Source organism: Lissotriton helveticus, chromosome 10, assembly GCF_964261635.1.
Source record: "Lissotriton helveticus chromosome 10, aLisHel1.1, whole genome shotgun sequence".
NCBI lineage: Eukaryota > Metazoa > Chordata > Amphibia > Caudata > Salamandridae > Lissotriton > Lissotriton helveticus.
Genome location: NC_136071.1, coordinates 971,388,148 through 971,405,952, shown reverse-complemented (window position 1 = coordinate 971,405,952; position 17,805 = coordinate 971,388,148). Strand labels below are relative to the sequence as shown.

The following is a 17,805-nucleotide window of genomic DNA, read 5'->3' as shown; positions in this document are numbered from 1 at the left end:
AACCAATTAGGCAGAACTCTGTGGAAGGGTGCAGGATTACCCAAAGTCCAGAGGAACCCCCACATACTTATTTTGCCACCGGCAGGGACAACATTAAAATCTGGGATGAAGTAAGGGTTGGGTGGGGGGTACTAACCCCGCATCTTTCGCCCTTTACACCCTTCCTTAATAAGACTAACCTCTCCCTGGGAAAGGGTGATATGGAATTACACACAAGTATCACCAGGGTCAGACCAAACCATTTCAACAGCTCAAAGATTAATATGAGTTTCAGGAGGAGGAGAGGTTTAGGTATTTACAAGTGAGACATTGGATCAAGCAGTAGCATACCCAATGTCTGACTTGTAAATACCTAGACTCAGAAGCTTCCCATCAGGATCCATAAAACATTGGAATAGCCTACCTAGCCGCATAAGGGCCCTGCCTACTTTAATGGCCTTTCGGATGGATCCTAAAATCCTGGCTATTTATTAACTAGGGCTAGTTTGTTTCCCTTGCTCAGGACAGGTAGCGCCAAGACACTTCTGGAATACGTGCGCTCAATAAACTGTTATAACATAACTAATTATAATGCATATACCGCTCACACATGGACAATATCACTAATCTATAAGATCCTTCTAGAGCTGAAAACCTCAATTCATAGCCCATTTCACGAGGCAATGGGAAAAATAATTTGCATTTCGTGGATAAAGATCAATGAGAGCTGATCTTACAGAGAAAGAACAATTTAGCAAACATGCACGGAGCAGGGTAATATACAAATACAGTATAGATGGCTCTCTAAATTATACCAATTAGATCAGATCAACAGATTACATTTGGATGTATGCTGTAGGGAACACTGATTAATATTCTGCGGATTTGCACATGACTTCAAAAGTATTGGTGCAAAGTACTAGGCACTATTGCAGAAATTTTGGGTCCCAAGCTGGTTAGATGCTAGTCTGTAAGGCTATATCCTCCATGAGTATGACAGCAAAATATATGAATCTCACCCTATGGGTGAAGGGAAAATACTAATCTACATTACATGGTTGCAGACTAAATGGTAATTCTTGGGAATTGAGAAACTTGCCTACTAACTGGTGGACACAGAATGACAATTTCAGAGACTGGGGCAGTGCTCTGCTTTCTTGCTCAGGCCTGCAATATTCGAATTGCACTAGAAGGCAGAGTCCTGCAGCTGCAGGAAACAGAGGACCATAAGGTCTCAGGGAGAGACAGGTATGAGAAACATGGAGCTTGATGTGACATGCACACATTAATTCAAACTGTTGTTTTTTTTCCAAAGTAAGTGGAAGGTGCCCCTTTAGATTTCTTTGAAAAAAAAACAACGGTTTCTGACACCTCCGGACGGCGGGTGTGGGTAGTGATTGCACCACCCTATAAATATACTGTGCATAAGGACTGGATGTGCAGGGCCTTGGTCTGCCGCCCGCCCTTTTCTTTGTTACATTAATTCAAACTGACATACTCCTAAGGAAGTGGGTAAGTAGGCACGCTCGGTAGGAGAGAGCTTTAACATTGAATGTTACTGGTTGTCAAGATAAGTTGCGTAACATAAATGTCAATAAATACAACTGAAAATTAAATATTCATAGAGTTGGCTTTGGCTCCACTCTGAGGAGTATCTGCCCTCTAACCTCAACCTATTGGCTGGTTGGGGTATCATTCCGCCGTCCACGAAGGGAGCCACTAGAATGAGGGAATATTTTAAATCTCAAAAGTATACTTGATCATCACCATGATTGTCATTTTCAATTGTTTAGTGCCTATAGGCATTCTAAACAAAAATCAATCTCTTTATTTTATTCCCAGTACTAGCAAAGTCAACAAGTTCGATTTGAAAGAGATAAACAGCATTTGTGCATGTAACGTGTGATCACTGCATTTGTGAATGTCAGTCTTTATATGCACCGGCACATAAAAGCCAGAACTATTGGCTATGCCACTGCTTGTTGGAAAGCACTTACAGTATAGACTATGCCAAAATCTAGCCAGTTGAACTGGTGCAGTGCTTCTACTCTAATCCAAATCAGTAAATTGTATGTCTTTTTCTTTTACGGAGATGCCTCAGTATGCATGTTGAGCTTTCATGAACAAATACACATAAATAGACGTGCCCTATTTAATTCCTGATCACTATTTTTACTTAGCCAATAGGGATAGTAAACTGGGGTACTAACTTGACTTACAACAGAGATTTGTCCCCACATTTTTGGCTCATTGAATCTTCCACTGAAAAAATAGGATGACCTTGTAAACAGTTTTCGTTTTTTACCTTCAGTGATACCAATGAACATACTCTTCCTACAAGGCTACACACTGAAATGTAACATTCACCAACATGAAGTTAGCATGATAACATGTCATCCATGCAAGGCTGCACCTTCTTTTATTTTTTTAAAATAAATAATAAATAAAAAACAACATGTATTACATATATATGCATGTATTACAAATGACAGTTAAATCAATAGAAAAATAAAAATTACAGAAAACAAATTTAATTAAAAAAAGGCATTTTAGTGTATGTAAAGTGGTATTCCAACCGTGGTTCTCATACATGACTTCGAGTATTGACCCCAAAACATCAGAAATGAAATAATTCACTCAATAGACAGATTTCCTTCATACTCCATTCTAGCTTTCACACAGATTTATTTTAAAACCAGTACACAAACTCCATTTTCAACAGACATGGAATAACCAGTGAGTAGTAATAATGGCTGAAGAAAATAAATACCTGATTTGCATATCAGACGACTTGACATCATGAAGCTGCTCCTGTAGATGGATCATCTCTGTTGTATATCTCTCTTCAATGTCTTTTAACTGCTGTTGGAAATAAGATCTGAGGTGCTCGATTTTTTTAGCATGCTGCTCTTCAAGATGTATCCTCTGTTGACTGAATTCTAGTTTAAGTTTCTCAACTTCCTCTAGTGGTTCTGATCGGACGTGCAAATGTTCTTTGAAATCTACATTATGGACAATCAAGATACAATTATCTTAAATCATATGCAAGGTGTTAAGGAACAAAGGATACCAAATAAAGCAGCAGCAGCAGCATTAATCTCAAAAATCAAATGGGAAAGTGTAACTTGGATTCAATTTAAGTTTCACATTGTTTCGTTTCTTTAATAAACAAATAAAATCAAACCTTCTGGTTGCTGCACATGTTAATGCAACTCTTTAGATTAAAAAGTCATTTGTATTGAAACATTTCAGGGTATTGAGTCCGGGTCACACAAAAACAATACATAGAAGAACATGTTTTAAAGCATGTCAGAAATGTTATACTGAATGTTGTGGGTTACTTGTATCCAGATCTTGTTTTGGCAATATAATTCTAATACTTGTGTTTTAAAAGACATGTAGGGTAAGTGGAGATACTAAGAAACATAGAGATGTAGGAATAGCAGTTTGGTTAGCACTCCATCGTTATACTAATCATTCAGATAGCAGTCCTACAATGAAATGAGGTCTCTTGACATATGTTGGCTGTGAAGAGCATTGTTCCATCCTCAAATTCACCTCTCACTGGTCTCAGTTGAGAAACATAATAAAATGATGCCACCTGCTATGCTATTTGAAATGAACCGTGTCAATAAGATTTAACAAGTCAATATAGTAAATGTGCTTAGCATACTCAAGGGTTTAGGAGGGGACAGAGGTTGGACAGCTTATGCCATGTAAAGGTCGAAAAGTGTGATTGAATGCCACAAGTAGGTTGTCCAGAAACGCTGAAGAGCCAACTACTTAGAGTGTAGAGGTCTGTCACATATCTTAAAACAATACCCACAGTACTTTGACTTTTATTAATTCCTCGTTTTTATGTTGCTACACCAGGAAAAATTATGGGGAAAGTGTGTGTAGATCCCCATGTCTTCCAAAGAGATTTCTTCTCTACAAGTACAGATCGAACATCACATCCATCACATGCGTACCATGATAGCTAAACCTACATTTTTTAAGCCGCAAATCAATTTCCAATTCACATATAAAGGGGGTACAAATGCCACATGTGTATTAATAGAAATTCATAAGTGACATGTTCAGGGTGCACCAAGGGCAGTCACTGAAATAAAGCAATTCCACTAACCACGGTGTAGGGAAAAAAAAGCACTAAAACTGAAGCAACGATAAAGCAAGCAGCACAGCATACCCTCTTACAGGTCTCCCAGAACCAAGTCGATAAACCAATTTAATGGATTATGTTTCATTAGGGAGATCCAAAAAGTCACAGTGAATAAAAATAATCGTACACTTCTGTGGCATCAGAATTGTTAAATACCCAGATGCTGAGTCCCGTTTGAGAACTGGTGACATTCACTTTAGAAGAAATAATATCTGACAAGAAATCTTTGGTCAAGCAATGAACATTCACTGTACACGGTGTCATTTATTTATGACGTCTTCAAAAATACACATATGTCTGCATTTACATTTTTTTCACTATATTAAAAGTAGCAAATCATAACAATACCAGAGGTGTCTTGAGAACTGGGTGGTGACCCATCGCTCTGCGTTCTTAGGATGGTAACTGCCTCTTCGTTTCCTTGTGCTTTCGAATAAGATGGCTGGAGCTTCTCAACCTGCAAAAAAATATTTACTTCCTAAGACACAGAGAACCAACATTTTACCCTTAGCATGAGGTAATGTGCTTGCAACACGTAGAAGATGACATTTCTATTACACTGCTTTGAAACCAAGACAGTTTGCAATTGACATGTATCTACCTATGTTATCTACTTATGAAAGCATGCATACTTGCATAGGCATATTCTTTAAGGCTTTTGTCAAATCAAAAGATTTTGAGTATAGGCTCTCCCAAAACTTTGTTAGAAGGTTATGGTTGTCTAAAATCATTTACTTAAATATGTACCATCCTAAATCAGTGTCCACTCTTTAAGAAACATAACTGTGAGGCGGAGTAGCACCACGGACCAAGATGGCCACCGCTCTCTAAACCCCTTGATGACTGGGGGAATGAGTGGTTTGTAATCTCTCACCCTGCCACCTCTGATGGGAACCAGCTCCACAAACACCAAGGGGCACACCATGAGCCCGTCTTTGAGCTTCGATGAGTTCTCCAGCTGGAGTTAAGCTCCGAAAAATGGGGCCAGGCATGATGCAGCTACACCATTCACAATATCTGCACCCGTTACCTTGAGCTTGTAGCTCAACTAGTCTGTATACGCCTCAAGCGAGAGCACTTTCTATAAGCCTGGCTGCATCCTGCAGTTACCTCCTCCTTTCGAAGAGCACAGACGTCTACTACCCCTCAGACAGGATGTGCCCTTAAAACAAGTCCTAAGGCTGCCATTGCAGCCAGCTGGTAGTCTTAAAACTACTAATTTGACTTGGCAAATAACCCCCTTGCCAAGCCATAAACTGCCTTTTTATTACCCATATGTCACCCTTGAAGGAGGTTCATAGGGCAGGATGCATTATAATTAAAAAGTAGAACATGTACTTTGAAAGTTTTACATGGCCTGGTAGTGACAAACTACATTTGTTTTTCACTACTATGAGGTCTACCTCTCTTATAGAATAACATTGGCTTATCTTACTACATTTAACAATGAATAACGTTTGATTGGGAGCAGGTGGGAAAGTCATGTTTGGGGTCTGAGGAATTGTCATTTAAAATTCCCTTTAAAGGTAAAGTCACATTGTAAGTAACAATTCTGAAAATAGCACTTGAAGAAGGTTGCCATTTTCTTGTCCTTACAATTCGGCTCCTGCAGCTTGTTCCTGGATCACATGACTGGTTATGGTTGGCAGCTGACCTTTTTGTATTACTCCCAGACGGCCACCCAATAGATGGACTAGGGGAGCCTGGATCGACCATCTCAGGAAGGCCGGGGGTGGGGAGCGGAGTACAGCCTCACACTTGCATTTCAAAAGACTGTCCTCCTGTTCTCACATAAAAGAACTTCACACTGCCCTATTGTGCCTGTAGACAGACTGGAACCATGGCAGGGAGAAAGGAAATTTTAAACACTTATGTGAGGAAAAATCTCCAGACGTATCCCTCACTTCAAAGGGGGCACCAGGTATAAAAATAGGACCCTCAGATCCACTCTTCAATTCACTCCTGGACCTGCGGAAGGACACTCAGAGGACTGCCTGCTGATGTGGCCTACTGTGTACCTCAGAAGTACTGCTTTGCTACATCAATAAGGATTTCTCTGCTGCCTGGAGCCTGCTCTAAGCACCCAGAGATCTGCCCTGCTGCTGAGCACTGCTTTTCTACCTTGAACCTAGGAATTCCAGGGAGACTCCAAGGGCGAGATAGCTGGCCTCCTAATTATAGCCTCAGGGACAGAAAAGGATCAATCCATCTTGAACCCACAACCTACTGCTTGCCTGAGTGAGACCTAACCCTCCAAATGGTGCCTCTCCAGTCCTGGGCCCTTGGAATGGGTTAAAGTTGTCTAGACAGCCCAAATCCAAAACTATGCGATTAGTTTTTGCCCAAAAAGTGCTCTAAGAACTGAGAGGAGGCCGGGACCTACCATCTTGTTCAACCGCCCAAGGTGCATTGCCGGTCAGCCCGACTTCAAGGCAGCTCCCACTATGTCCTTCTCTGCAGTAGCAAATTATTTTCAGTTGCTCCTCGCAGAAGGAGCATCCGGCCTCATGGAGCCCGTGACAGCAGCTCCATCCTGCTGATGATTTTGGACTTCCAAAAAAGAGACTAAGTACGAAAGTAGGAACCTTCACCACAAATTCAACTAGCAACTCCCAGATGACAACGCCTCCTCCTCAGACCCCCGCCGGCTGCCTTGCCCCACTGAACTTTACTTCTCAGAGATTGGGTCCAATCCACTTTCTGTACCTGATCCGCACTCCATCGCGGATGGCCAAAACTTTCAACTTTGCCCTGGTCTAGCATAACTAAATGTCCATGGTTCACACTTTGATCTTTTAGCTGCTATTTTTCACTTTAACTGTTAAATATTCATTACTTCGGTAATTCTGATTGGGTTTTTGTTGTTTTGATGTTTAATAATTAATACAAATTTACTCTATTCCTCTAAATTGGTGTGGGATTTTTTTGCATGGTCTTTCCACTTTATTACAGTCCAAGTGTTGCATAAATACTTTACACATTGCCCCTAAGTTAAACCAGGCTGCTTTTGTGGCAAGCTACCAGAGGGTTATTTTAGTGACTTTTTGTGGTTCCCTCTGACAGGAATTGTGGTTGTTGCTTGAGCAGGGTTCACACCCCCGTCAGCCAACAATCTAATTTCTAACCCTTACTATTGCAAAGTTTCTCTGATACTGATCTATGCTCATGTCACAATTTTCTCTTGTATCCATTCCTCTCCACTTACTGGTTCTTGTTACTTCCCCCTTTTGACCAAGGGAACGCCCTGCTTTGTTGCATTCTGGCCATTCCTATTTGCTGTGAATTTTGCATCAACTGGGCCCGCCTTACCTCCTTGGATATTAAGCTTTATTGGAGCCCAATATATTTTTGTGCGTAAAGGTGACTTTCAATCTTCATTTGCTCCCCCTATGTCAACATACCTTTATTTTCCCCTCCTATGTCTCCACTGATTTAGAGGCAAACTTTGATAAGTCCCTGCCCACCTGCCCCTATCCCCCACGGTTTGTTGCGGCAACGGCCCACAAGGGTTACATAGGTGCCTTCCTAGCCCCAAGGTTATCACAATGTCTCCCCGGTTAGCTTGGCGTTGGCTGCATCCATTTCTCCTGCCTATGACCACTTTGAGTACCCCAAGGAGTCATATAGCTCTCCGAGTGGTATCGACACACAAGTGACAGTCCCATAACTCTGCCTGCTCTTAAGCATATGCATCTTGCTTGCCACATACTCTTAAAAACCTCACTGTGTCTCCCTGCCTACAACAGTAGCTGCTACTGGGTTACCATCAGCCACCTCCTCCCTACTCACCACCCCACACCCTCCCCACCAGATTGCATTCCTGCTCCCACTCTACCCCCGCATCCTTCTATATCAGTTCTCACACTCCTGGACAATGCCTCGCCTTCTTCCCTTCTTTTTTTTCTCCACCATCCCATAATGTGACTGTACAGTTCCTAGACACCCTTTACCTTGGACTTCCAACCCTTTCCTCTTGTTACACTTAACATTAATGGGCTGACGTGTCAATGCCAAATGTATAATGTTTCTATTATTCCTGGCCTCTAAAAACACTGACATAGCCCTCATACAGGAGACGCACCTCTTGGTGAGGGAATAGGAGAAACTTAAGATGGACTGGGTGGGGAGAGTCATCAATAGCTGTTGGACCTCTGTCGGCCACACCTGCAGTATCTACGAATGTCACTTCCAGCCCCAAAAAGTGTAAAGTGGCTATTCTTATTCATAAACCCCTCCCGGGTACAGTCCTCCAGACTTCAATGAATCGATAAGGCCAGGACGTGTTCACCAAGCTTATGATCGGCACAAAGTTGTTTAGCGTGGATTCCAGTTAAACCCACCAATGGTGGCAAGTCTGCTTTTCTTTCCCACCTCAATCGTCCCATTACTGAACTTCGCTTTTCCCACACCATTTTGGAAGGTGATTGCAATCTAGCTCCAAGTGCCATTCAAGACTGCAATGCCCATAACATCAGGGACAAGAATCTTCTCTGTGACATCTGCGATGACTAAGGTCTCTTGGACATCTGGAGTCTCCCCAACCCCACAAGAAGGAATTTTGTTCCTCTCAGAGATCCATAGCATCCAGTCCCTCCTACGCTACTTCACCTCCCACCCAGTAAATCCAATAATTCTGGACCGCAACATTCTCCCGGGTTCTCTGACGGATTGCACTGCAGTCTACATAGCCACTGACTGGAACCTCCAGAACCTCATCCAGAAATCCTTGTTCCTTAACACTGCATGTTTTAAACTTCCCTAGGAGATGGACCACTTAAAATTGTATACGTCCACCTACCTCTTGGACAACAAAGGTTCGGTACAATAAGCCCATCTCCTTTCAGCAGCAGTCAAAACCACTCCCTCGGACTAGTAGATGAGAGATGTGGCATTAGAGTACAAATTCAGAGCACAATGGTAGATGGTCCTCGAGCGTAACATTTGCCTTCACACCCAAACGTATACAAGGAGGCCATCCCCTGAAACCAAACGCACACTAGCAAAAGCCAAAATGGAGCTTAACTCCCTCTGTACATCCCAGGCAGAACACATGCTCTATAAACTGAAGGCCTGTCACTATGAACAAGGGAAAAAAACAAATAGGCTGCTTGCTACCCAGCTTAGACAGTGAGAGGCCGCGATAGTCGCCCGGCCTTTAGGAATGAGACTGGGAGCATGCTCCGCTCCCCACAGCCCACTGCCATTGCCTTTGGGGCCTACTAAGCACAACTCAACAGGTCAGAGACAGAAGATAGCAAGGAGAGGGTGAATGACTTTCTTGATAAGCTCATTCTGCCCCGCGTCAATGATGAAGGCTGGATGCTCCTGGAGGTAGAGATCTCATAGGAGGAATTAGTGCAGACCATTTCACGCCTTCCGTACATGGCTCCCGGAGAGGGTGGTTGTCCGGGAGAATTTTACTGGTGGCTTAAGGAAGAGACAGTGGGCCATCTCCATGCAGCCTTTCAGGAGGCAAACCAGCTCTGGGTCTGTAACACACATTTAATAAAGCTGTGATCACTGTCCTTCCGAAACCAGGTGGGGATCCCCTGCTCTGTAGCAGCTAACGCCCGAGCTGTCCCCTGAATTCTGACACCAAGATACTGCCAGCGTCTTAGCAACCAGCCCTAAGGGTGTTATGTGATCCATCATTCTATGCAGGGACCTCCTATCTTTTATGGTTGCCCAAGGACTTGCAGGAGGCTGCCCTGGCTCTTTCATTGGATGCTGAAAAGGCATTTGATCACATTGGATTCAGCGATATGTTTTTCACGCAGAGTAGGTTTGAACATAGTATAAGTCCAAAGGCTTTAAACCACACCCACAAGTCAACTACTGGGGATTATCGGACCCATTCCCTACCCTCAGGAGTACCCATCAGGGTAGCCCACTTTCTTCTATTGATTAAACCTTTGGCAGTGGAACTTCGGCCAAGCCCAACAATTGTGGGCATCCCCACCCCAGTGGGACCGTCCAGACCTTTCCTATATGCAGAATATTTCTTGCTTACACTTACCAATGTTGATAGCTCTCTCCCGACCCTTCTGCCCTTTATCTCATACTTATCTGACATCTTGCGCTAGAAAATCAACTGGGACAAGAGTGAGCCCTTTCCCATGTTGCGTGTTATGACTTGAGTGGCTATAGCCGAATATCTATTCCAGTTGAGCCCGCAAGAACAACCTCATACCCACAGGCCTGGATTAGATGGTTTCTGTTAACCTTGACCGGCTCATAGCTAAAACCACAGCAGATTATGCAAAATAGAACCATCTTCATCTGTCAACGAGGGGTCGCTTGCAGGAGGTGAAATTGTAGTTGCTTCCTATTTCAACTATGTCCTACGCTTTACCCATGCTAATGAGAACCCCTTTCCTTCACTTTATTGACAAAGGCATCAGAACCTTTGTGTGGGGCAACATGTAGCCTCACCTGTTCCTCTACACTGATTGCCCACCAACGATGCGGGGTCAGGGTTTGCGCTGCACTGAACACTACTCTATGGCCTTACACCTTGCCCAGCTGCCCGCAATGTAGCCTAATACGACAACCTCTCTTTCTGGGGGAAATTGGAATAAGTCACTGCTCAATGCGGCCAGACCTGGACCTCCTTTACCTTTACAATAACCCCGCAATATTCAAACTCCAACCCCCATCATTCAGACCATGGTGAGGACCTGGAACCAAGCCCACAGACTCTGGCAATGTCACTCACAGCTCCACCCTTATGCCCTCCTCTAGAACATACTGCTATTCAAGTGGACGCCAGGCCTCTGCTCTGGGGTGTTTGGCGAACTGTCGGAATCATGACCCTGGTGAGATAAAAACCTTCAGGGTATTTAAAGAAGAATTTCAGGTCCCTCAGTCTCAAAGGGACATGCAACTGCGCCATTGCTTGTATAGAGTCCCCGGGCCAAGCCTTGGAAACTCCTTGCCTTACCAATTGCACAGTACTTGAAGTTCTGGGGATCTTGCAAAGGGATCATGTCTAGCTACTATAACCTGACTGCCCACCACCTGCATCCCCGAACCCTCCTGAATCTTCAAGCAGGTAAATGGCAGGGAAGACTCCAAGTGGAGTACGAGGATCAAGATTGGGCAGAACTGATAGAGGAATTTGACTGGGGTATCCAGGTTTTGAGGATGAAGTTCTGCTTTTTTAAAATGAACCAGACTGGTACCGGGCACTGCAGAAATCAGCGGCCTCAGGCCTTCTTTACCTCTCACAATGCTGGTGCTGTGCCATTCCCAACTGTGATACGACGCACATCCTCTACGATTGCCCAGACATACTCCAGCTGTGGTCCCAAATTAGTTAGAACTGTCTCGCACACTACCCCGAACACTGATCATGTTACACGATAAGCGCAATCTCCCTGGGCTCATGGTTCACATACGTCAATTACTGGCCTCTGCATTAACTACAGCCAAGCTCTGCAATTTACATCCCTGGAGATCATAACAGTTGGCCGCTTGTGACGAGTGGCTGACACAGATTTATAAGGTGGCATTGTATGAAGGGTCATATATCAACTCCAAGATCGCATAGAAACTTTTCACTGCCATATAGGCTACTTTCCTAGGGTTGGATGTAACAGCCCCTTGAAGGCCTTTAGATACAATGACCGGTGCCCTCTCCCCCCTCATTCATCACAGTAGTTCTACATCCAACCCCCCACCTCATACCTACCCTCATCCTCCAGTGTCACCTGAATGCCCCCCACCTCCCTTCTTACCCTTGACCCTCTTCCTTTCTACCCCTAGTCGTACTTCTAAACTTCATGCCGCCCTCTGCTATCAGTGGTACAGACTGGGTTATGCTCTACCAGCTGTATACAGCATGTAGTTCCTTTGCCTTTCACCGCAAACAATTTTGGTGTGCTTTTTGTTCTCCATGTCACAGTCTTCCAGCTTTTTTTGAGCCATATCCTTTGTTCATTGTCGTTTATTACCAAGTGACGTTTATGTTGTACTGCTGTTTGATAATGATAAAATCTTTATTAAAAAATAAATCGAATAAATAATTGGTAGTAAGTTAAATACATTATTGCTGATTAAAGAAATTCAGGCACAAGTTTGCAAGGATCAGTTTTCCTCATAAAAGTGTGTGTGTCATTTCTCTGGTTCCAGATCCTCTTTGTAAAAGTACTGATGTAGAAAAAGCAGGGTCAGACTAGCAGCACAAGTTCTGCTACTGTTAGCAGTCTTTCTGCCCCTCTACTTTCAAGGGTTGTGGGGGCGGGGGGGCAGTTCCCTGCTTGGGTCTTCATAAACGACTTATGGAGAGAATTGTAAACAATTCCATTTTTATCACTAAGAAATAGAATACTAAACACCAGCTTCCATTTTCTGCATGATAGTTGGTGTAGAGTGTCTTGCAATGCAGCCAGGGTACACATTAATGCCAATGCTGCATTGTGCCTTTGTCTGCATGAGTACTCTACCAGGCCAGGACTAGCTTGGTGAAGCAGGATCTGAGACAGAATGGGGCTTTGCTCATTAGGGACAGATCTGCATATGCCACACTGCTGATCACACCTGTACAGAGGTTTTGCACTCAGAATAGATAAGCCTGCAGTTCAATTTGTATACACAGAATTAATTTGATGTAAGTAAAATTCAGTTTTGAAAACTGACACAGATACAAAATGTGTTTCTCCTCCTTGATAAGTTTAGCACAGATTGGGGAAAAGACTTTGTGACTCGGGGCCCAGCTGTAATAATGTTGTTTTAGCTCCATCATTGAAGATATTGCAAACGCCTCCATAAGGCAGGGAACAAATTCTGGGCTTTCACAAGACCACCCTGCTTCTCAGAACAATCATCTTTTCAGAAGTGCCAATCAATGAAAGGACGTGGAGGGAAGGGGGAACGACGGGGAGGATATATTCTTAGCAAAGGGAATTTTTACTCAGTAATTGGATGTAATGTATTTTTAAAAAATGTAAGAAATTTGCGATGGAACTGTATCATACCCCCACCCAAGAAATGTAAACAAAAAAACCTGACCTGTTCATTGTTTTTAACACTAATGAAAATTGCATCCTTACTGGTAAAGCAAGATCATGTGCACTTTTTGAATACATAACTTACCTCCATTTTGTTTTTAACAACATATATATACATTGAATTTAATATCCATTTCTTTGTTGGAAAGGTAACTGAAATATTAATAATCCTTCATTCAAAGAACATGGCCACCAATCCTTCAACATTTCTACCACTTATCACACAATACCCACAGAGGCAATCAAACTATAATACACAAAACAGTGCCACATTTTTGTGGTAATACTTAATAAAATGGTAACAATTAGTTTTCTGAATCTTCATTAACTCTCTATAAGGGAACACTCATTCAGTTTAAAAAAAAGTTTACCTCATCTAGTTGAACATTAAGTTCAATCTACATAAAACATCACACATTGACTGTTATCACCACTTTGTTGATATTTCATCAAAATTCAAACTGGGGTGGTGGGGAATACAGAGAGGGGATGGGATGGGTAGGTTTTTTGATGTAGACTGCAATTGAGTTTTCTGGCTCAGAATAACCAAAAAATGCATGTACCGAATGAATGCCACACATTCTAGGGACCAGTCCCGTCACGACTGAAGTGCCTTTTGGTACCTTGTTATTTGGAGATTCAAAGAGTTTGGAACAATTTACGTGCAAAACACAATGTTTTATGCATGCCCAATTACTTTTTCTATCCCTGATTATTTTTAGTCAATTTGAAAAGCTTCTCTTTGATAGTATGAACAATGAATAGGGAGATACGGTGCACACACTTGTAGCAAAACACAAATTCACTAGACACAATCAGTAAGGAGTATAATGTAAAGGGTGCTCGAGGACGGATAAGAACCACCATTACTACGTCTGTAGGAACTAGTGCTAAGCAAAAGCTTTATTACAGTTAATTTGGCATGCTTGCTTGACTAGTGTTTTGGCAGTAAGATCCACATACAGATAGCATCTTAAACGCATCTGAACATTTGATAATAAGTCATAGAAGTATGCAGGTTCTTATACTTGCACTAGTGGTGTAAACAACAAACCAGTCGAATATCTTGACATGCACGTCCTGGCATGCATGTATATCGTTGCATTTTACTTAGTTCACAATCACTTTGGCAGCGCAATATAAGCCAACACATGCTCACGAGGTACAGACAGAAGCAGAGGGATGATTTACAGCCCCATGCACCTACTCCTTCATAGAAATGACTTATGAAACTGGAGCGCTGTGTCTATTAAGTATATCTACTCTGATGAGGAGGGTCATATTGAATGACTTTGTATATACTGTTGCTTTGCAGATATTGGACCACTGATTTTATACTTTTCAGCACTTCGCTTATTCACCTTGATTTCGCAATAGGTGAGACGAATATGCTCGTATAAAGAATTGTTTGGGTATTGCTTTTGTACAAGTTAATAATTGGAAAATATATTTTTCAGATTCACTTATTCACCTTGATTTCGCCATAAGGTGAGCCGACTCTATGCTTGTATAAAGAATTGTTTGGGTATTGCTTTTGTACATGTTAATAATTGGAAAATATAATTTTCAGATTTGAATGACTTGCAATATTTGAAGACCTTGCTACTACTTGTATGCATTGGAATACTTTGTTAGGAAAGCAGGTATTACTATGATTCACCTTTTTCTTGGTGGTAGACTAGTAACTTTGTATACCTTATTTTCCTTTACCTGATATTCCTATTTTAAGCTTATGTTTTCTCTCCTATGGCATACTTTATTGATGAGTGCCAATGTTAATTAAATACATGAATCTTATTTTTAATTTGATAGAACTTTGTTGCTCTTGAAATTCTATTTTGTTTATCTTTACACATGGTGATATGGTTAGTGTAACCTAGGTGACAGTTTTTGGTCATATCTGATCCTGGGGTGGCTATTAGGTTTTGTGCATTTGTAGCCCTGATGAAGTCTGCCGATGTTAATGTGTATGGTTGAACCTGGGACGTAGATCATGTTCTCAGGGTACATTACATTTTACATTTCATAAAAAGAATCTTAATATTAGGAAGGAATCTTAATAGTGCTTCAGACTAATAGCAGGAATGTTAATGTTATTTCACAAGTTTCATCACTAAGTATGTACTCTAATTTTTGGGGCGTGGCCGAGCCAGCCAAGATGGCGGACCCTTCTCCCTGAGGCTCCAGCTGGCGGCCCGCGCAAACAACATTAATCCTAGCCCCTTGCACCCATAAGCCACACAATGGGCAGCATCTGAGTCCTGATGGTGCAAAGCCGACTCCGGTGCGACCAACTCCCCAGCACATGAGGTAACAGCGCGCCTGGAGCACCCCTCGGAGGATCCCCGCAACTGCTGCACAAAATGGCGGGCCCACTGCATAACGGTGTGACCCGCCGGGGACTGGAGCAAGAATTAAGGTCCTGACAGACGGAGGGTGACAACGACAGCGCAGCAGCCGGAGACACCAGGTGAGGGAGCGGTGACCCCTCGTCTGACTGCCGAGGAGCGGACGGCACCCTGTGAGCTGGGGGCTCCGCGGCTTTGCGACATTGTGACTCCTTGACGGGAGGTTCCCCCCCTCCGGGTCCCCTCCCTGCCTGGGGAGCGTCCAAATCTGCGGGAGGAGCGGTGGAGGAGACGCTCTGAGGACCTCCACACCAGGGCTGCATCCACGTCAACCCTGAATTAAAGCAGATCCGGGCCCACCGTAAGAGTCCCTGGGCCCCGCCTGCAGCGCTCGTGGTGGGGACCGGAGAACGGGCTTGCGGAGGTCGAACGCACCTGCAGTGCGGGCATCTCCTGCTGCCGTCGGGGCTGAGCTGAGTGACGGGAGTGCCCTTGTCAGCGGGGTAGAACGCAGAGTCCCATCCATGCATCCCGAGATGGCAAAGACTGCACAGGGCCAGTTGTGTGGTTCCTGGACAACCATCCAGACGGTCAGGACGGTGATTCCGAAGAGTCACCCTCACGCAACTCAGTGTGCGGTGCAGCCCAGCTGTGACCGGCTCCCCGGACCTCACGCAAATCACAGAACGCAGGAAAGCATTACAAGCAGTGGCCGCCCTGGACCCTGAGGAGCGGGAGTCGGATGTGGAAAGAGGCCCACACCTGTTCAGCTCAGAAGACGAGGGCAGTGACGTACCCACATCTCGAGAGGGCTCAATGACGCCTCCAATAGTGACCCCCCAAATGGCTGACACATTGATATAATGGACTAATAGAGGTACAAGGCGCAAAGTGAGAGTGGCACGGCCCCGAACCGAATTACACGCAGGCGGGACAACATCGAATCACGGGGATGCAGCGTTGCGATCATCAGGACTTACTGCAACGATTGTAACAATGAGCGATATTCCAGCCCGGTGCAAGCAACCAAGAACAGATGTCGTGCAAGTGGGCACATTCCCGTTGTCTCTTATGAACGAGCAGCCACGCCGGCAGAGGTCGGGGAGATGAAAATCCACTACCCCACAACAACGAACTAAAGTCTACATATGACAACCAGTTTGGACGTATTGCCCCGAGCAGTAGGTCCTCCAAGTTGGGAATGTTCCCCAGAGTTTCAGTTTGTCCCCCTTTGTATCCTTAATCTCCAAGGTATCCTCAAGCGGGTGAGAAGCAGAGAACGGACAATGCAGACTTTTCAGAGGGGGTGGGCGGTGGATGGTTGGGTGGGGCTTGCGGAGTAAAGGGGACAGTATACATAGAGAAGAATACTGAATATTCTCATGATCCATGACACATAGTCCCTAACACAGACAAAACTTGTCACACTAAACGTCAGGTGGATGCATACGGCCAATAAGCAGTACTCTATTTACGCTTACATTAAGAGACACAGGCCAGGTGGCCCTCCTGCAGGAGACACTTGACGGAAAAGGAAGTAGGCCGCCTACGTAAAAAATGGCAGGGCATTGTCTGTGCCACGACGTACTCTGCCTTTGCCAGAGGTGCACTTATATGGATTAGACCAGGGGTGCCATTCAAGGAGCAAACACGACTAATAGACAAAGAGGGGCGATATGTATTAATGACAAGACTATTGGGGGGTCTACCACTACTCATAGGGTGTATATACGCCACAAAGTAGAACAAGATCAATATTGGGACAAACTTACAAGCGTATTGGCTCACCACACAGCGGTCCCATGGCTCCTGGGAGGGGATAATAATTGCGTACTAGATGTACACCAAGACAGGTCGCATCCCCCACCATTACACTTGCCTGTACACAAAACCTGAACGCTTCCGGAGATGGGTAGATCACTAGGTGTTGGTGGACGCCCGGAGAGTACAGAACCCAGCTGCCAGGCTTTACTCCTTTCACTCCATCCCCCACAATTTGCGTGTTAGACTCGATAGGTTTCTGTGCTCCGCAGGACTCCTGCCCAAGGTGCAACACACTGACTACATGGGCAGGATAGTGTCGGATCATGACGCACGCAGAGTGACCCTAAGGTGGCGACCCCCCCACCCCCAGTTCCAACAAGGAAACTATCCCAAGAATGCCTCACCGATCAGGCATTCCGACAAATTCATGGGGAATTTCTCCAGGAACACTTCCTGCAGAATGCTGGCACAGCTTCCTCCAGAGCAATAGAGTGGGACGCATATAAGGGCAGCGCCAGAGGACACTGTATCCGAAATTGGCGGA

General features: G+C 44.1%; 1 protein-coding gene across 1 annotated transcript in view; it reads right to left on the bottom strand.

Annotated features, from left to right (window-relative positions):
- Positions 1-17,805, bottom strand: part of LOC144784158 (A-kinase anchor protein 9-like) — a 574,985-nt gene that overhangs the window by 94,863 nt on the left and 462,317 nt on the right. Inside the window, exons 12-13 of the mRNA XM_078662830.1 lie at positions 4,490-4,598; positions 2,750-2,981 (exon numbers count right to left, since the gene is read on the bottom strand). Coding sequence (XP_078518956.1) covers positions 2,750-2,981; positions 4,490-4,598 — 341 coding nt within the window. The remainder of the gene's footprint in view (positions 1-2,749; positions 2,982-4,489; positions 4,599-17,805) is intronic.